We start from the raw sequence: 21,148 nt of genomic DNA on the forward strand, positions 1-21,148 counted from the left end.
GTAGTGTTGTCAGTCAGCTGGTTTGTTGCATCTTCGCGAGCCGCCTGTGGCGTGGAACGCTGGCTCACTCGCACGCTAGCTCGCTCTCGCTCGCTCTTCGTGGTGCGCACCCTCATCCATCCGAGCGTTCCCGCCGCATATACGTTCGAACGACGGAATTTCGCCGTGTCTCTAGTTGGTGGGGGTAGAACTGGTCGGCGGTGGGAGTAGAATCTGCTCGTGGTGGGAGAAGGTGGTGGGGCTTGGTGCACGCTGGCAGTCATGCAGGGTGCGTGACCGTCGATTGAATAGGGTCTCGAGCTTCGAGTCAGTTGCTCTCCGGCGTCCGTGGTGGAATGTCGTCGCGCTTCGGCCGCTCTCCGTTCGCCCGTTATCCGCGCAAGTAGTTTCTCACGAGGGAGAGTAGAAGAAGAGAGAGAGAGAGAAAGACCAGCATACCCTCGGTTAAACGTTTCGTGTCGCGCTACGGTTATGACCGATCAGTGTTTATACGAGGCCCACGGACATCGTCGGACAAGGTCTTCTTCGTATTCGGTTTAGTGTTTTTCTCAGTGTTCGACTCCGTAATCGTTGCCGACGGGTGCTCCGATTTTCGAGGAGAGCGAGTAGATAAATATATATCTACGAGATAGTTGGTTCCGATCGTCGGTCGTGTGAAAACGAGCCTGTGCACGGTTCGAAACCGAGTGTGTTGTGACTATGAGTGCGTGACGGTACGATTTTGTTAGCCCTCCGTTCCCGTTAGTATCGCAGCGTCTGCTCAAGAGGAACGTGACCCCGGACCGTCGATAGCCAGAATGGAGGCATCACGGTGCTGGTCCGTAACTGTGCTGGGGATCGTCTGGTGTCTGGTTCTGAACAGTGACCTGGTGCGCGGCCGTAGCATCACCAGTCTCGAGGCACCGTCCGGCTGCGAGTGGAAGAAGGACGGTGACGACGGGGAGAAGGAGCTCGAGTGCAAGGTTCGGACTATCGCCAACGTGCCCGGCTTAATTGGCAATCTCTCGGCTATTCAAGTGGACTCGATCAGCTCTCTGGCCTTGAACTGCAGCGACGTGCTCTTCTTCGAGAGCCAGATCGACGGTCCCCACGGGTTCCTCTCGCCCCTGCCGCGGCTGGAAAAGCTGCGCGTCGACAATTGCAAGATCCGCTATCTGCCCGGCGGTGTGTTCGCGTCCGCCCACAATTTGCGTAGCCTGTCGGTGAGAACGCATAACGGCGACTGGTCCGCGATGACCCTCGAGATGCACAGGGACTCGTTGCGTGGCCTGACAAGCCTGCAACACCTCGATCTCTCCGACAACAACCTATGGACCCTGCCGTCGGAACTCCTGTGCCCCGTACGAGGTCTCACCAGCTTGAACCTGACGCGCAACAAGTTACAGGACATCGTCTCCCTCGGCTTCTCCGAATGGGTCGATTCGTGCACGCCGTCGCTCGAGGTCCTCGATCTGAGCAGCAACGACATCACCGCACTGCCGGATCGTACCCTCAGCAATCTGAGGAGTCTAACGGTGCTGAAGCTGCAGGAGAACGTGATCGCTGTCGTCGAAGATCACGCTCTCGCCGGGCTGACCGCGCTCCGCTCGCTGAACGTGTCCAGCAACAGATTGGTCGCGTTGCCCCCTGAACTGTTCGCCAAGACCAAGGAGTTGAGAGAATTGATACTGAGCAACAACTCGTTGGCCGTGCTGGCGCCGGGACTGTTGGATAACTTGGTCGAGCTACAATATCTGGATTTCAGTAACAATCAGTTGACGAACCGTTGGGTGAACAGATACACGTTCTTAAGACTGGTCCGTCTTGTCATCCTCGACCTGTCCTTCAACAGGCTGACGAGGATCGACGGCCTCGTGTTCAACGGCCTGTATAGCCTGCAGATCCTGAAACTCGAAAACAACGAAATTGAAACGCTGGTGGACGGATGCTTCAGCTCTCTAACGAACTTGCACTCGTTGGCGCTGTCCAACAACAGAATCGCCAGGTTCGATCCATCGCACACGGTCGGCCTGTCCGCTCTCGGCCAGCTGTTCCTGGATACGAATCGATTGAGGACGGTGCATCGTCACGTGTTCGATAACCTGACCGACCTCCAGGACCTTTCTCTCAGCGGAAATAATCTAACGGAGGTGCCGCACGCGGTCCGCGTGCTCCACTCCTTGAAGACCCTCGACCTTGGCAGCAACCACGTGTCCAGAATCGAGAACGACTCGTTCGCCGGTCTGAGCGAGTTGTACGGGCTGCGGCTTGTGGATAATAAGTTGGAGAACGTGACCCGGGAGGCGTTCTCCGCATTGCCCTCGCTGCAAGTGCTGAACCTGGCGAACAATTACATCCGTCACGTGGAGCAGAGCGCGTTCGCGAGCAACCCGGCGTTGCGCGCGATTCGATTGGACGGGAACCAGCTGACCGATATCCGCGGCGCGTTCACCAGCCTCTCGTCCCTGGTCTGGCTGAACGTGTCCGACAACAAGCTGGTCTGGTTCGACTACAGCTATCTGCCGAGCAGCATAGAATGGCTGGACATACACGCGAATCAGATAAGCAAGCTCGCGGATTTTTACATGGTGCGGAACACGCTGCGCATAAAGACGCTGGACGCGAGCTACAACCAGATCGTGGAGATCGCGGACGCGTACGTGCCGGACAGCGTGGTAACGTTGTTCCTGAACGACAACAAGATACGCACGGTCGCTGCCGGTACCTTCCTGCAGAAGACCAGCCTGGAGAAAGTGGTGTTGTACGGGAACGAGATAAAGAATCTCGACGTGGCTGCCCTGGCGCTGGAGACGGTGCCCGAGGACGTCGAGCTGCCGCAGTTCTACATAGGGAACAATCCGATTGTGTGCGACTGCACCATGGAATGGCTGCCGAGGATCAATGAGATGGCCCGTCTGCGCCAGCATCCCCGGGTAATGGACCTGAAGTCGGTCACGTGCGACATGGTGCACGAGCGCGCGACACCCCGACGACCGTTGCTCTCCCTAAAGTCGAAGGACTTCCTCTGCCGATACGAGGCGCATTGTTTCGCGCTCTGCCATTGTTGCGACTTCGATGCGTGCGATTGCGAGATGACTTGCCCGAACAATTGTACCTGCTACCACGACCACAGCTGGTCGAGCAACGTGGTGGACTGTTCGAACGCCGGCTACAAGCACGTACCGGAGCAGATTCCCATGGACGCTACCGAGATATATCTGGACGGGAACGATCTCGGCGATCTTGGCAGTCACGTGTTCATCGGGAAACGTCGGCTGGAGGTGTTGTACTTGAACAACAGCGGGATCGCGGCGTTGCACAACTGCACGTTCAACGGCGTGGGTGCGTTGCGCGTCCTCCATCTCGAAGACAACTCGCTCCGAGAGCTGAGGGGCTTCGAGTTCGACCAGCTGGAACGGATGTCCGAGCTGTACCTGGATCACAACGCGATCGCCACCGTCGGCAACACAACCTTCCGTAAAATGAAGAGCCTCGAGGTGCTCCGGCTGGACAGCAACCGTATCGTCGATTTCCGGCCGTGGGAGGCATTGCCGAGCGTTGGTGACACCGCGAAAGTCGCTCTCGAAGGGAACGCTTGGAGCTGCGAGTGTGGCAACGCCGCGAAACTGCGCGGATGGCTCGCCGAGCACCGCGGGGACCCCGAGAAGATGTACTGCCGCGACGGAATCGAGTCCCTCGCGCAGGCTATGAAGCGATGCGGCGATCCGTCTACGGAGGCCGTCAGCCGTGGAATCCAGGAAATCCCTTTGCTGGGTGGCAACTTTGTGCCGCTTTTAGCCGGCGCCTTGGTGGCTGTGATCGCGATCTGCCTGATCGTCGCGCTGGCCTTCGCCTTCCGGCAGGACGTGCGTCTATGGGCGCACGCCCGTTACGGTCTCCGACTTGGCAAGATGACCACACCGCCGGACGAGGAGAGAGACCGTCTCTACGACGGCTACATAGTCTACAGCGAGCGGGACGAGGATTTTGTCTCCAGGTTTCTGGCAGCCGAGCTGGAGCAATCCGGCCTCGCTCTTTGTCTCCATTGGAGGGATCTACCACCAGCCAGGCCCCAAGAAGCTGTTCCACCGGCCGCTGCCGCAGCCAGACGTATCGTGATCATCTTCTCGCCAGTGTTCCTGGCGAACGAGTGGCAGCACGCGGAGTTCCGCGCTGCTCTGAGGACAGCGCTCGAGAACATCAGACCCAGCTCCCGGAAGAGGCGAGTCGTGGTTCTGTTGGCAACCGAGGCGCCAGCCCGCGATCCCGAGCTACAGCTGCTCCTGCAGACCTGCACGGTGGTGATGTGGGGCGAGAAGAGGTTCTGGGAGAAGCTGCGGTTCGCCATGCCCGACTCTGTCGGCAAACGGCGGGACAGCAAGAAGGTGAACGACCGAAATCGCACACCGGCCCGGTACACCGCAGCCCCGTCCGCCGGCGACGTTTGGACCAAGCCTAATGGCGTTTTGGTCGCACCGGTGCACGCACCTACGCCCACGCCCACGCAGTCCACCTATGTCAGCTCGGCGTCCAGCAGGACCGAGGACGAGGACAGCGGCGCGGAACACCAGCATCAACACCAGCACAGCGGGTACAGTGCGTTGCACGCCGGAACCGCGCGACCCGCCAGCCTGTCCTCCAGGGGCAGCCATCTTTACAGCACTATACCGGAACCGCCGGTGGTGCCGACCGCACCTCCTGGCGAGGTGCTCACGCATCCGACCAATCCACGTACTTACTTCGTCTAGTATAGACGGGCGCCGTTGTCCTCGTTGTCGTTCTCCTCGTCGACCACGAGAAGATCCGCCGTCTACAGGGCCAGGGGATGGACGATGACAGGCCCCGGCACGGAAATCCGCTCGAGGACGCGACAGGGACGCGCCTAGGTATTTGTACAATTTGATCCAACGACGAACCGACCGTTTCCGCGCGTCCGTCTGTTTGCTCTTCCACTAGAATCCCTTCGCCCGGGGGATTCTCCCTTTCGCTTCCGGACTCCGTCGGAGAGTCCCGGCGTTCGGGGGTCGGGGGGATTAGAATGTATCGCCTCGTGGCTAACACAGAGAGAAAGAGAGAGAAAATGAGAGAGTGACTGGACGCGAGGCTTCGACGCGAGTAGGGTTTATCGATTACAGAGACAGGTTTATTTAATTGTTTCCGTGTAACGCGATTCGTTGTGCGGGGTGCTCTTTCGTCCGCGATCGCCGCTTCGGGGCTGGTTTACCCGCTGAGAAACAGACAGGGGTGCAGGCCGCGACGGAATGCTACGGGTCACGAATAAAGGAGTAAAAACTTGGCGTCCATTATTCGTCGACCGCACGCGTCTTTTATTCTCGACGAACGGATTAACCCTTTGTGTCCCGAAGCTACCCTCTTTTCAATACTGTCGCGAAGAGAAGTCTCTAGACTTCGTTTTTAAGTGTCGCTAGATGCAATTCTTATATCTTATCGTGTCAAGAATTTTTGTATATCCGGCGTAACGTCGCTCGTCGCAGGCTTTTGTTGAATTTATAAAAAATTGAATTTATTCTAACGTGTGAAATAAGTCTAAAGGTTTTGAAATATCAGGGTTCATAAAGGGTTAAACGTAGACACATGAGGGTTCAACGCAATAATTCAGCAGGTTTGCCGACACAGGTGACGAGAGTTTACCATTTCGATGTAGTTTCTCTTTCGTTTCATTCAGATGTATTTTTAACCAAACGGAAATACGCGAATATGATGAACGGACTGTTTAATAGACACTGGCGAATTATTCTATTTGAATCTCGAGCAAACATTAATTTGATCGTGTCGATATCTTTTCATTCGAACGGAGAGAAAAGTTTTATATCATTTCGTCCGAAGCGAGAGCCGTTTTTACCGTCGCGAGAACACCTATGCCTGTTTGTCAGCACCGAAGTAAGTCCACCGATGGAAGAGCACTCCGCGAGGACCGTGATCGAGTCATTATTTTTACGTACTAGCCCAGAGAACGAATTGCGGGCGTGTCTCGACGCGCAGATCGTCTATGATAATGTATATTGTGTAACTATAAAGCGGAGGGTAACTATATATAGGAAATGGCAGTCAATGAGGACATAGATTCTAAACATTATTCTCGTCGCTCGTTAGGGCTGGAGCGCTAGCATCGGAGCAGAGCACGTGCACAATTAGCGTTTTCACGCGCTTTCATCCACACGGCACGACTGTCCGCGAAATTTTCGCGCGGCTCACGGTTTCGATCTTCGTCGAGGATCGACCGTGTTCACGAAACTTCGCCAAAAGCTTCGATCAATGTACCGTTATTTATTTTCTACACCTACGAGATTTCACGACGATTATTCTCTTAATTTTCGTGAACGCGCGTAAACGTGTAATCGTTTGTTCCTCGGATTTTTGTTCGGAGCACCGGGGATTGAAACCGTTGCCGAGTCGTTACGAAATTTTCGTTCCAATTAAACTACGGGCCAACTTGTTTTCGGCAACACAGGCTGGAAATAATTGGAGGGTTGTCTTTAAATCGTGTACTACCCTCAAGCGAAGTGTGTCGATTATTCGGCGAAGTTTCGCGGAACTTTTTCGTTTATCGCGGATTATCGCGAGCCCTTCAATTATTTCGAGGATAAAGCTCGCTTCTTTTCTTTTTTGCTTTTTCGAAGGGGCGCACTTTGTTTTCGTAGCCGCAGCGAGCAGCGGCTAATTTTCTTTGATATTTCGACGGCGCTCGCGAAACGGAAACTCTCCTCGGATCGAGTGTTTGAAAATCGCAGTATTTTAAGTTACTTAGTAATTAATCTCTCGATACGAGGGGAATTTAGTTTCTGAGCATTCGATCCTGAGAGTTTCGATGTGTACACCGTCGTCGCTCGGGAAGTTCCTGTACACCCGTTAACCAGCGAAAAAAGTTTCGAAATCACGGTTTCCTGCGCTCGAAATTGACGCTGGCGCGCTCCGATCGCGCGAAATTTATTACAAAAGGTTTCATCAGCCGACATATTTGCCTTTAATTAATATTTTCATTTCACATTCGCCGTGTAGCCGACGTGCTTCGCGCGACTTCAATTTTAGCTACGATTCGCGATTTACATCGTATTTCCCTGTATTCGGGCTTCCGATCGAATGAAGAGCGTTTACGCAACACTGCTGAATACGTACTTCAAAATTGTTGTACCGCTGCTCCAACTTGTTTAGCTGCAAATTAATTTAACTTCGCTCCCGTACATCTTGTTGCGTTAACTACCGAGCTTGCAATCAGAAAAACTCGATCAGAGTTCATTAGGGTGGAATTTCTGTTTCGTTACACAAGAATTTATTTGATTTCCCGGAAAATTGGCGCAGCGGTATCAAGATTATAATTTTCTGTAGACATAGCGTCAATTTATTAGGTTGGCCACCGAAAGCGTTTGCATTATTCTTTTCAGTTTTCTAGCCTCTTGCCGTACAACCGGATTTATGACGAAGAGATTTCAATCAGAATTTACTATGCACGAATATTATGCATTTATTTTAGGATGAAATCAAACTCGTCGCATGCAATAAATATCAATTTTATTAGAAGCTTCGACCATTGCAGCTTTAAAGAAAATCGTGCGGCAAGGAGTTAATTTGCAATATTCAAATAAAATAAAGATACTGCAAGATGACAGAACGTTTTAGTAAGTTTTTAGTAACGTTTTAGAAGGTTTGTCAGTGAAACGTGCGAATAGATTTTCCGACCGATCTAGTTTAGCAATTTCGGAGCGACTCGGAGAATCGAATTTGCGACGTTTTTAACATTAAACCTACCATGTGCTGCCTTATAAAAATGACATAATAGAATTTCAAAAATGTGTTTAATCATTCCCAGTGAAAGAGCATCATTATAATTTCCATAATTCTAAAATAAAAAACCAGAAACCGGTCACTGGACCGACGGTGGTAGGTTTAGTGTTAATTTCTCCGACGTTTCCTCCAGCACGATGTCGAAAGCGTCCGAGGACAGTCGAGCCAACCGCTGTAACCCGTCTCACCGATAAGAACCATCAGATCAGACGAGAATGATACGCTGCTGTGTGAACTCCGGATCCCGGGATGAACTTTCTTCATACTAATCGTACATTATATTTTTTCCATCCGGGGGACGGAGCGACTGCGTGTCCCTAGTTCTCATTCCTGTCGTTTGTTTGTCAATTCGTGATAGAGAGTGTGAGCGAGCGAAAGAAATTGAGAGTGAGAGGTATTGAACAAAAGAGAAACGGAAAAGAGGACGAATGTGCCCGGTGTAAAACTGGGCACAGAGCACAAGAATGAAAGATGGAGAGAGAGAGAGAGAGTTAGTAGATAGATATGAGAGAAAAGACAGAAGTCTCTAGCGAGACCTCGTTCCTAAGATTCACGACTGTCTTTGGTTAAAGCAACGGTCGCCAAACGCTTATTAGTCTGTAAGTGAGAGAATCCTCTGTGTAAATACTGTGTATATCTAACGTTGTAAATACTCACGCACACTTTTTCGAGCACACCGGGGACGGGTCAGCCGCACATGTGAGAACTATTTACGCGTACCAACGAGAGCGATCCACTATTTTTTATTTTGAATCGCATCAGCGACGATGATATTTGATTAAAACGACGTGGGATGCTGGCGAGCATCGTACCGACTAATATTATGTATATATTCTTTCCGCGAGTATTCTCTCTGTTGTACATTATTTTTCTTTGCGACGATATCGTTTGAAGATTTTCTTGCGAAACAAGCGAACAAATTGTGTTAATATTGACGAATGCATTTTTTGTTGTTGTTGGAGAGAGATTATTGGCATCGATGGATAGCTATTAATTAGTCGTTGGTACGCCTAATGAGGTAAAACTGGTCGCGTTTTGAGCGCGTCCCTAGAACTTCGCGGTCTTTGCGACTTCAAATTAATTGTACTGTATTATTGTAAATACGCTCATCGGATCACGCATTATTGTATCCACGATCTGTTACGTGATTATTAAATTAACTGCCACTTTCCATTTCATGCGACGAACCATGAGAAATAAACACGTTTGTTTTGTAAAACGATCTTCTTTCTTCCTTCGACGATCCCTGCGAAATCCCCTTGCGAGATCAACATCCTTTCCCACCGATTTTAATCTTCGATGCATAAAAGTAATATAAAACTAGGTGCAGGCACGTCGAATGACAGTTCATTTATATGTTAATCCCTATCGTTAAGCTAATCTCTCGAAAACCAAGAATTTAATTTGAGGAAATTCCAAAAGAGAATAAATCAGATTTTATGCATTTACGACAAAAATGAATAAATTAAACATAAAATCGTCAAGATATTAGAAGAATTTAAGAACGTTGCTATTTTCGACTTAAATCAATTATTGGAAGAGGGCACATATTTTCATTCAGATTCTGTCTCTCACAATCAACTCGGAACATTTTGAATCGTGCAAGAAATTCGCGAAAAACATCATTGCCCGAATGCACCAATAAATAGACTATTTTCCAGGTAGATGAAATCACTGAAGAGCTTGTAAATGTCTGAACGGCGGCACCAACGTCGAACAAAGGGTCACGGAAGAAATTGTTGAAGAGAATCTATTCGATAAGCTAATCGTCTCCGATGATAAATAGATAAGCTTTCGAGTTGTTTTATTGCCTGACGAGATCCCGGTTTGTAAAAAAGCGTGACGTAGTTTATGTGGCAATCAGGGGACTGAAAAAGAAAAGCGTCTGATTTGGAGTCAAGCGAGATTTAAAGGCATCCTAGGCTCTAATTACTATGCTCCGAACGGATGACTGGGCAACAGTGGTGCGATAAATTTTCGAGGCGTGTTCTCTGTGTGACCGGTGCATCGATAATGGCGGCGCCGCTGCATAAACGCGTTCACACTTTCGACCGCTGTATCAGCGTCACGCTGATACCTAATCAGCCAGTTATTATTCTCTGGTTAAAGATAAAATTTTCATTGACCGTTATTGGAAATTTGACTCCCGCGGCGCGGCACGGCGCCCGGACGAATAAATTATTGCCCGGGGAAGTTGAAGACGTGCTAATGGCTGCTTACGCGGACACCAGCTGCTAACGACTATCGATTTGTTATCAGGAATCGATCAAGTAAATCACTACGGGCTGCATGCTCCTACACGACCCCGAAGAAATGAATCGTTCCTATCGTTGTGTTTTATTCGACCGGTAATGTCTGTTATTGTTCTCGCATCGATTCAGGGAATTGAATCATTACTCTAATATCTATAGTTGTTTATTACGCTCGTCGGAGCACCTACTTTGCTCTCTCTCTCTCTCTCTCCGTGTTCGTGGCATTTCAAACTATAACACTGTCTTGCGATTCGAGTTTCTTCGAGAGTTCAAGTTTCTTGATTTAAATACGGATTTTCCGATTAATTTGTTCACTGTCAAACTTCGGTCTCCGTGAAAATTCATTCTCCGTTTTAGATTTGTACCGTAAAAACTCATTAATTATTATTCGCAGTATATGATAAAAATATATGGGACACGAGGAAAAAAGTTTGTTAAAGACGATCAACGAAGAGCTTCTTAGTTTATTTTATATACTGGCAACTTAGAAAATCCCCCAATTACTGAAAGTATGTACTTCCTCTTGGATTTCGATCTTCTGAAGACAGTTCCGCGGACTTCAGATTTCCCTTCGCAGCGCACAGTCCAATCAAATTACCATCGGCCAGCTTAATCTTCCTATCGAGTGAAAGGAATCACTTTATTTATTTCTAACTAACCCTATTCGATTTTATTACTTCTGATTTCGAGCATTCAACACGATTTATATTAATGACAGGATTTACTCGAATTTCCTGTCACTGATTCTGAACAAATAATATGTATAAGTAATTTAATGGGAGAATAAGTTTAACCGCAGCTCGGTTCAAGTGACTGTATTCCGAAGGAAATTAATTTTTAAATCGTGTAAGAAATATGTGTAATATTCTACCGAAGGATGACTGATACGGGGGGTTTATTTATTTAATCAACGATTGACGGTTAACTTCATCAATCGATTGAATCAATCGTCGATTTTTCAATGATTATCTTTTTTAATCGTACACATTAATCAATAAATCTTGATTAAAATTCTAATCGATTAATGCCCAACTTTGCGGTGAAGCCGTTCGCCAACAAGTGCGTTTTATTCTAAGATAAGAAGTTAACACTGTGAGCGTTACTGGAAGAGTACCTGACCGCTCAGGTAAATTCTAGCCAAAAGGACGCCTTGTTGGCGGCAGAGTTGGGCAAAAATTTAATCAACGATTGACGACTAAATTTCTGCTTCAATCGTTAACCGCAATTAACAATTAATGTCCTACTTTAGTCGTTAAAATTTTGGTTAACGATTAAACACTTATTTAATCGTTAAAACTGCGGTTAACGATTAAATACTTATTAATCGTTAATTGCGGTTAACGATTAAATTTCTACTTTAGTCATTAATTGCGATTAACGATTAAACTGAATTTAGGTGTACTGTCATTCGGTCTATATACATATAATACAAACTCTGTTTATGTGCTTTTGTGTTTTTTTCGATGATTTCTTCTTTTAATCAACGATTGACGCTTAACTTCATCAATCGATTGAATCAATCGTCGATTTTTCGATGATTTCTTCTTTTAATCAACGATTGACGCTTAACTTCATCAATCGATTGAATCAATCGTCGATTTTTCAATGATTTCTTTTTTTAATCGTACACATTAATCAATCAATCAATCATGATTAAAATTTTATTAGATTAATGCCCAACTCTGGTTGGCGGACGGCTTCAACGTCAATACTGCTTTCGTTTAACCCCCCGCATCAGTCATCCTTTCGTAGTATATTATATTTCTTACAATCTCGTGTGATCCACATATGACCGACGCGACGTGGTAGTCAACCTGTTAATCCGAAACAGGCCCAATTTTCCCGTGGCGTCGTTGTCGGCTGTAACTCGAACCGAGCGCAGCGTTTTCCCACGCGCTCGCTAAATAACGTCGACATTAAGCGAGCAAGACGGCTCGGGGAGCAAGGGAGCGACGCGAAAAAAGGGGAGGAGGGAAAGAAGAACCTGTGAAAGAGAGAAGCCGGTGGTGCACGACGGTATAGAGAGACGACGCGGACGGAGCGGACGAAGGGGGGAAACCCGGCGAAGATAAGCGGAACGCGGAATAATTTATCGCGTTACACGTATCGCGGAAAACTGCGACGCTTCTGGGAATAAAATGTTAAATACGGCTTGTACATGTGCCGCCGCCAAGAACACTTTTATCACGCGCTGGTCCACCGACCAAATAGACCTTTCCACGGGGCTAGTGGCCGTGATAACAACCACCCCCGCATTCTGGCCTCCCCCCCTCGAGAATTATTACATCGAGCCATACGTGTACGAAAATATCAACCCCTCGCCGACAACGCTCTAACAGGGGTAGTTAGTTACTGTACGGACGCAATGGGAACACGCTCGCTCCGGAGGATTTCAAAGCCTTTACTCTAGGATTTCAAAGGGATTTTTTTCTTTCGGCCACGTTTTATTGAAGATCCTCGAGTGGCCTGGGCTTTTCGAACAGCCCATCCATCCGCCACCAACGGGGGTCATTTTCCAACAAGTTCGTTTGCTGTTTGAGGAAGATCATTTTCGCTCCTTTTTATTACCACACTTATATTAGCTTGCCGAGTTGTGTCGTTGTTGTATGTGCTAAATCTTGTAATCGAATTTTAAACCACTTCCCGATCAGCTACAGACTTGAAACTTTAAACACAGCTCAGAACTGGATAACAATGCAATATTAAAAAACAAATTTTTAAAAAAACTGTGCGTCTAAGGGGAAAAAAATTGTTATATTAACCGTCACACCTCACCGCGCGACGCTCGGTAGTAGTAAGCGTGGTTTTTAAAAAGATTTTCTTATATAATTTTCTCTTATAAAATTCCAATTTATCTTGAAACATGATTTCTATTTGTCTTGGGTAATCGAAAATTGACACATTGACCGCCGCGTCGCGGAAGTTATTGTATTTAATTCGCCTCGAGTTTGGCGAATGAAATCAGAAGTGTATTGGTTGATATAACTAATACTGATGATATATCTAAAAGATATCGTCGTACAGTTTCTATGGACTTCCGTCTTACACTGTAATTGGAATGACCGTTTTGTTTATCTGTAACCTCACATTTCAAATAATCATGTTAAATTCTAATACAATTTCAGTTTGCGATTCTAACGACGATAGAATTGCATTTAGCGTAATCGAAAGCTTTACGATTCCATTCTTGGCAACTCGACGATTTAATCCAGCTCTATAAGCAAATTTCGCTGGTAATTTATTTAGCGTCAATTTCCGGTATTTCCCGTCAACTTTCTAGTATAGTTTCGAGGTAGTGTTTCAAATAGAAGTTTTGACGTTTGCGATTGTTTTATTATCCTCCTTTTCATTGTCGAAAATACTCGGTAATTTCATTAATTTTTTTACAATTATTAATTCTTTAAGTAGAAAATTGTTTCGTTATGTTTCAAGCGTCTGATACAATGTCAGTGTCTCGCGTTAAATGGATTCACCCTAAATGAAGCAAGAATCAAGTTGAACCCTCTATCCAATATCATTGAATGAATTTTGGAAAATGTTCATAAAAATACACTAAAATTTTAGCGGATGTAGCTATCGAAAGAAAAACTGGCTTACACCGAACTTCAATTTGAACAGGACCGTTTAAAGCGCGATTTATTGGCCTGTTAACATTAACAGCGGATCATCATATATTAAATTAAATTGTGAAAATCGAAGAGGATGTCGCGGATACCGATGATACTTTAAATCACTATAAATCGATTACAAATGCATTCCGAGGAGTCCTCTACATCGATTTTCGAGATAACACCGAAAGAAATACAACCAGGCTCTCGAACCAGACTATACCAGGACGGTCATTAAATCTTCATCGCCGGCCAATAAACATTTTTCTTAATCTTCGCTGTTACAAAGCCTTTAATAGGCGACGTAAACCCGAAAGAAATTTGCATGAACATGAACACAGTTTAGTTTATATCATGAATAATCAATTGCCTCCAAGGATTCCACCTTTCTGATCATGTCCAAATAGTCTTCGAAAATCTTGATGACCACTAAAACCTGCAAAAAACTTGCCTCCAAAGATTTCCTTGCCGTTTCCACATTCCCTCTGGTTTGTAACTAATTCTCTGGACTCTAGAGGATGGTTATTGGTTTATAGTAAATGAAGCCTTGATTAACAATTTGACTGTGACGTGCAATATATTAGGTCGTTCGGAAAAAGTCATTTCGTTTTCTCAAACATATAAAATGGTTTCGAAGTTGTGCCCACGGTTTGGTTGAGTAACTACAAACTCAAACACTTCTGCTTTCTGATAAGAAAATTTTTGGATGGTTCTAGAAGAATCATTTCGTGTTGTAGACAAGAGTCTTTTTAATTCTAATGTTTCCCTGACGTTTGGATGATTTATCCTAGCTTGATCTACGATTAGTATGCAGTATAAGTGTGCCTTACAGAAGCTTAAAGCTATAACCATGAAATATTGTTAAAATTGCGTTGTGGAATGTAAGAACTGAACAATAACATACAGCCTCCTTGAAGAAATAGCACTGAGAAAATGACATACCACCCAGGACACGCAGCTTAACACCTTGCCGTATTTTAACGAGTCACACTCGTGATGAAGATTTTTTAACAAAATCTAACAAATATGAATGTCATGCCTTTCTTTTTAAATGAAATAATATTTGATTCGTTTGTAATCAATATTTCAGCATTAAAATAGATCCAGCAACAAACGAAATTACTTTCCAAACAACCTAATAAAAGGTCATGTTCCAAATCATTTGCAATATGCTGATTCGAATGATCTTTGATCGAATGTTAAGAGGCTGTGTATATTTCGAGAGGTAATCAGCGGAGAATTGTGTAAACATTTACGTAATATAATACAAAAGTAACGTGCAATTTCTTAACAAACGTAGTAGTTCCTTGAAAGGGGTGATTTTCCCGAGGTCATTTGAAGTAACTTTTTCCTTTGCGAAAATTTTCTCCGCGGGTCAAGCGGTAAAAGGATTCGCGAATTCGTCGTGGTTACAGCGTCAGGTCACGTCTCTGTACAAGATTCCAGGTCGTAAGTTACATTGGAGGCTGTGAGGGGTTGCTGGGGGTCGTCTTCTCGGGAAAAAACGAGGCTTGGTCTCGGCAAAGTAATAGTTTTATCGGTGGCGTGGGTGGTTGGGTCCTGGACACGCCGAAACAGAAAATCCCGTTGCCGTGCGCGCGAACGCATGTGGCCGGGCTGCGAGTCAAATATTTGAATAGCCAGAGGGGTTTGGAAAGGGGAATTTTGGGAAGGGGTTGGGAGAGCGTAGGAATATGTACCAGAAAAGAGACGCGGCCATGGTTTAATGACATTACGTCTTTGGGATGCTCTCGGGCAAATTACATTCGCCGGGCCGCGCGCCGGTCACCGCGGGTAAATGGAATAATAATAAGAGTACGGTGATATTGGCCGGAACTGTGGGTCATGTAGACGCGCTTAATAATCAAAGTAGCCGGCCCCGTGCTAAATGGATCGATAATTTACGGCTTTCCGCCGGTACGCTCGAAAAACAAACTAGGAATAAGGGCGGAACCGCGTGGAACTCCTCTTCCCCGCCGCAATCTTTTCGCGTCCGTGTTTGGATACACGGCAGGTAATTAGGATTCGCTTCTCTACTTATTCGCGGATTCGTAATTTCGAGGTATCTCGATGATTTAAATTGAGATTCGGTCGCCATGCTAGCCGCCCCCTTGCACAGCTTTCGATTTATTTTTGTTATCAGTTTTATCAGATCCGTTTGACATTTTGGTCTGTAGAGAAGTGACCATTCCAAAGAAAATTCTGTTGAGAGAAACTCGATTCCTCTTGAATTTTTTAAGAATATAGCTTCAGAAATATTCAAACCTCGAATTCCTTAAAATTAACGAAGACATCACTGAACTAGGTTGATCGTTCAATTGTAGAATAAATAATTAGAAACGTGTCACTTCGACCCGTCTGCTAGTTATATTGCTCGTAAATTGCGGAATCGAGTTTCTAATTTCGAGCCTGAGCGACGGGGAAGAAACATCGAGCGAAATATCAAACATGAACAATTGACTTTCAAATACGCTCCTCGACCGTCGCGAGTCGCGTCATCGGAAAAAAGTTGCGTCAGAATTTTTCTCGACATTACCGGAAACACTCTTCTCGAAGGTTTCCCATTAAGAGTGCCCATTACAAACAGAGCCGAGTTAAAGCAAAGAAAGTTCCGTTCGAAGCCGCTGCCGACCCGAGAGAGAAGGTTAACGTCACGACCGCATCGATGAGTCCACGCCGAGCCCGAGACAAAGCACCTGGGAACCGAAGTTCTCTGGTCCCGCTTAATAGAATCGATCAAAGCCGATAAAATTGCTTATCGTAAGGCTGAACGAGGCCGGGGGACAGAGAATAAAGAACGGGCCGAGTTTATCTTCGGATCATACCACGGTAGAGCCCCCGATACTTGCAGCCTTGATGCCTGCGGACACTTTTCACGTCTTAACCGGGTAATCTGCTCTGCCAATTTACCCGCAAACAATTCACTATTTATTTTATTCAGTACTCACTTAGTCCACTATTTATTTTATTCACTACTTCCTTAGTACACTATTTATTTAGTCCACTATACAATATTTTATTCCCTATGCATTTAGTGCACTATTTATTTTACTCACTGCTTATTTAGTCCACTATATATCTTATTCACTACTTCCTTAGTACATTATTTATTTAGTCCACTATGTATTTTATTCCCTACGCATTTAGTGCACTATTTATTTTATTCTCTACGCATTTAGTTCACTACTTACTTTGTTCACTACTCATTTAGTTCATTGTTTATTTTATTCGCTACTTACTTAGTCCGCTATATATTTTATTCCCTACGCATTTAGTGCACTATTTATCTTATTCACTACTTACTAAGTCAATTATTTATTTTATTCATTACGTATGTCCACTAGTGATTTTATCCACTATTTAAATTAATTAGTCGTAAGCACAAATATTGAGAAATTTTTTGTTCAAGTACACGCGTTACCATAAAAATCCTATGAAAAATTCTGGATAAATAGAATCCTGTTCCAACCCTACTTCTCGCAAAGTGAAAATTAATTTCAGCCAAATATAGCGAATTAGCCGGCTAATATTAGAGCCGGGAGGGCGGATGGTTCCGTTAATGGAGAGCAGGCGCCATGGGTGAGGGTCCGTTCGCAATTTGTTCGTTTTATCAGCGGGCTAATGAAATAAAAAAAAAACTGTTCGATCCCGGAGCCGAAGGGAAACTACTCACTTAAGATAGGCTATCTCTGAGGCAGGAGCGTCGATCCTCGCAAGCTCGCCCCGTCGAGCGAATCGTGGAACGTCGAGCGGGCACGTCATCGTTCTAATTAATTCCAACGCCCCACGCTCGATTGATCAAGATATTGTGGCCGGCGCAATTAGCGGCTGGTCGTTCGACAGTTGATCGATGCACCGGCGCCTCTGCTCGCTTCGTCGCGCGTCCCCGTCGCGCATCGGACGCAGAAAAAGAGGAGCGCACGCACTAGGCGTGCGTACCCCGGACGGAAATCGACAGCTCTGACACTGCACAGTGGCAAAAATTGGCGAAACCCCTGACAAAATTAATATCTTTTCAACTCCATCCATTTGCACGTATGTGTCGAGTATGACTGGACATTTTGTTCTAGCAAGTCCTGTGATCAATGTGACTCGACCTTTCACGTTGACAACTATATGTTAGTACATATTTCAACCACCGTAGTATACCACCAGAACTGGGGAAAATTGTATTCTAAATAGTAAATAATAAATAATCCTATTTATTGTAAAGTATGTGTACAACTTCGAAAATAAAATATTTTATTTCATGTAGTAATTTTTGAAAATAAAATAATTTATTTGAGAGATTTTATTTGAAGAATATATTGCAAATATTTGTATTTGGTATTTATTTTTAATTTTAATTTTAAATATTATTGCTGAAAATAATGGTTCGGATTCAGTACATTTACGAGTAAATCGTTTCTTAACGATAAGATAGACATAAACCGCATACGTTTATGCGGTTTCTCAGAGTATTATAACAATGCAAAAAGTAAAATTTTTAATTTTGTGTTTCACAGATTGTTATAATAGAAATATATTATTTTCGAAATTGTATATCTTGTTTAAAATATTAGTTTATTTGTATTTGACATATTTGTTTCGCCAAATAATGCCCATCTCTGTACACCACATTGTTGAACTCGTTTTCACATCAGCTACTACACTGTGGAATCAACCAATACATGGTGCCATTTAGAAGTCCATCGACGACCCTCAAAATAACCTGACGGCAACAACGATCAGAAAACTTATTGAAACCCGTTACTCGTAAATCACCCTGTTAAATTGATTAATAAAACTGTTATTTCTGGACAGTAGATCGTTATGCAAAATAAAAATTGTCTGCATGAATTGCAACAAATTGGAGTGAAATACAAATTCATTTTTTTCAATAAGATGAAAATAACGTAACAGTATATTTAAACTCTATAAATGTTTTTGTTATTTATAGTATAATTTGCAACATTAACGTACTTTTCAAACGTGAAAAGGTGATCATATTCTAAAGTACGAGGTTTCATAAAATTTAAAGGACTCTCCTCTCGAAACTTTCTGAAGCCTCTGTTTATCTCTACTGTGCTAAATAGGTTAGTAGAGTTACGTATGGGAAAATAATTGAGTTATATAATATTGTAGGAAGTTCTGATATAAAAGAGATGGAACTCTTCAGACCGTAAAAGATTGATAATAACGAACTGTTCGCTACTCAGTACTTTGAGTCTGTAATTTTTCAAAAAAACTCGAATTCATAGAAAGTTATTTCTGATCGCTTACTCATGAAGAGAAGCTTAAATTTCGGATTTTATTCAGCTAGCATGCACAGTCCGATGCACCGCCGCGCGTTTTTTCATCGGTATTCGTAACGCGACTTCGCGAAACGGAGATTCTCTATTTGGTCGTTAAACGTACGGACAATGTACCTATAATCGGGATTTTTAATTAAGCCAGTTTTTATCGTACGATAGATATTCGATATTTTAAGCGGCTCGGTACACACACGAATGTGTAACTGGGAACATACGCCGTTATTAATTGGAAACCTATAACACCATTTTTTACTAAGATTTTTTACAGATTTTCGCTGCAGCTCTATGAATTATTCATGTAATATTGACTGATTTCGGAAGTGAGTTATAGGCACACATTTGCCCACGTTTCAGTATATGAAACATTGTAAAATAGAGATTATATGTATAAAACTGTGTATGTACAATTTTTAGTTTGGCCAATCCAAGAAGATTTAGGAGAAAATAAGTTGTATATATGCAGGGTGGTCCACGCAAATTGCAAAACTTGAAAATTTCCGTTACTTGTAATAACATGAAAAAATGACCATAGAGGAGGGAAATATTGTGATTTAATTATTTTTTGTATGCGTGAAGATGTTTCAGAGATTTCAAGGTCACCTTGATTTCTTTCTTGATTTTCTCGTGTGCAAGTTGCGCGGGGACCACTTTGTATAATAAAAGACGTCAGGATTTTGAGATATTCCTCAAACGAACAATTTCCGAAGGCGAAACATTAAATACTCGAAATCAGTAATAAGAAATTAAAATTTTCCTCAACGTCTTCTATAAGTTTTCACTAATAAAAATAATAAATAACACATTTTAATAAACACAAAGATAGTTCGTATATGATTATTTTCGTACATACTTAACGGAAACCTAAGAAGAAAGTAGTAGTCGTTGACTAAAACTGACCTACGTCAACTAGAAATATGCCGTAAGTGCGCGAAAGATCTACTCAGTGTCTGGCGATAAAGCGGCAAACAGATTAGATTATGGAAGATTTAATCCAACTCGGAGAATACGTCGCATAATCGAATTCTACGTACACTTGGCTCGCTTCGGAACGTTAATGACTCATTAAGAAGAATTACCCAGAGACGGTGTCCCTGGCTGCTTCGTACCAAGAACCGTGCCCACTTTATCTTCGATATAGACTTCTCCGCGCGTTTACTATTAACTTTTTCCGAACAAGGTTACCCGATAGCATCGGTCTCGGAGGGAGTAGCCCGATCCACATTATCATTCTCCTTGTCCTGGCGGTCTGTGAAATTCGTTCCCGTAAAGGGACAGGCCGGATCGAAGAAGGGAAATTAAATCAGCCGGGGACGAACCAGTCGATATCGATATACACCCACCGATCGTGTATACTCGATAGCTCGTGGTCGAACGTTATCGAAACACCGGTACGTACCACCGTACGCCACAATTTCGTGGCTCATTTATTTCGCGCTGTACACTGGTCCCGACTCGGCAATATCCAGTTCACAATAAACACAAACGATTAAAAAAGCTGCTACGTTAAATACATATTCTCTTTTAACTCTTTAGAAGCGGAGCTGTTTTAACTAGAAAATTAAATATTTCCTCCGACCTAGAATAATCCCACTCAAACGATTTTTTTCATTTTATAGATATGAAATTGACATTTAATAATGCAAACAATATTGTGTATATTATGTACATGATGTATAATATTATGTACATTATGTATATTATGGGATAAGGTTTTCTCCCCCGATAAATAAAAAATTCAACTAATGTTCGAACCGGGAGCGACGAAATTTTCAAAACAGATTTGATGTTTCGATTGTTGCACACATGGCAAATTGCCACGTCCATCGCTTGTGGCAATTTTCATGTTTTTTTGTCGAAAATATTAGGAGTGCAAATGAGTTCCTTCCCCTTTTTCTACGATCATAACTTCTGACTGAATACGAATAACTTCCCGATTTTGGTGCCATCTGAAAGAGCGTTGTTTTAGTTTTAAGAAGAGTCGTGATGAGCGTTCTAAGAGTTTCCAGTCCTATGCAACAATTTCAAGCAACATGACGTGCGAGAAGCATCATTTGCATCACTGTTTACTCTTTGCATCCAGCTTGGGAAATGAGCTGTTGAAGCTACTAAAATGGTTTGTGCGGCACTGGGAGAGAACGCTGTGTCTTACAGAACATGCAAAAAGTGGTACCAAAGATTTAAAGCCGGAAATTTTAATTCGGAAGACGACGAT

General features: G+C 44.3%; 1 protein-coding gene across 1 annotated transcript in view; it reads left to right on the forward strand.

Annotated features, from left to right (window-relative positions):
* LOC143209392 (toll-like receptor Tollo) overlaps positions 1 to 21,148 on the forward strand; it is a 38,121-nt gene continuing 16,973 nt past the window's right edge. Inside the window, exon 1 of the mRNA XM_076424967.1 lies at positions 1 to 21,148. This exon is cut by the window's right edge and continues 16,973 nt beyond it. Coding sequence (XP_076281082.1) covers positions 798 to 4,727 — 3,930 coding nt within the window. The 5' untranslated portion in view covers positions 1 to 797 and the 3' untranslated portion in view covers positions 4,728 to 21,148.

Source organism: Lasioglossum baleicum, chromosome 6 (genome assembly GCF_051020765.1).
Source record: "Lasioglossum baleicum chromosome 6, iyLasBale1, whole genome shotgun sequence".
Classification (NCBI taxonomy): domain Eukaryota; kingdom Metazoa; phylum Arthropoda; class Insecta; order Hymenoptera; family Halictidae; genus Lasioglossum; species Lasioglossum baleicum.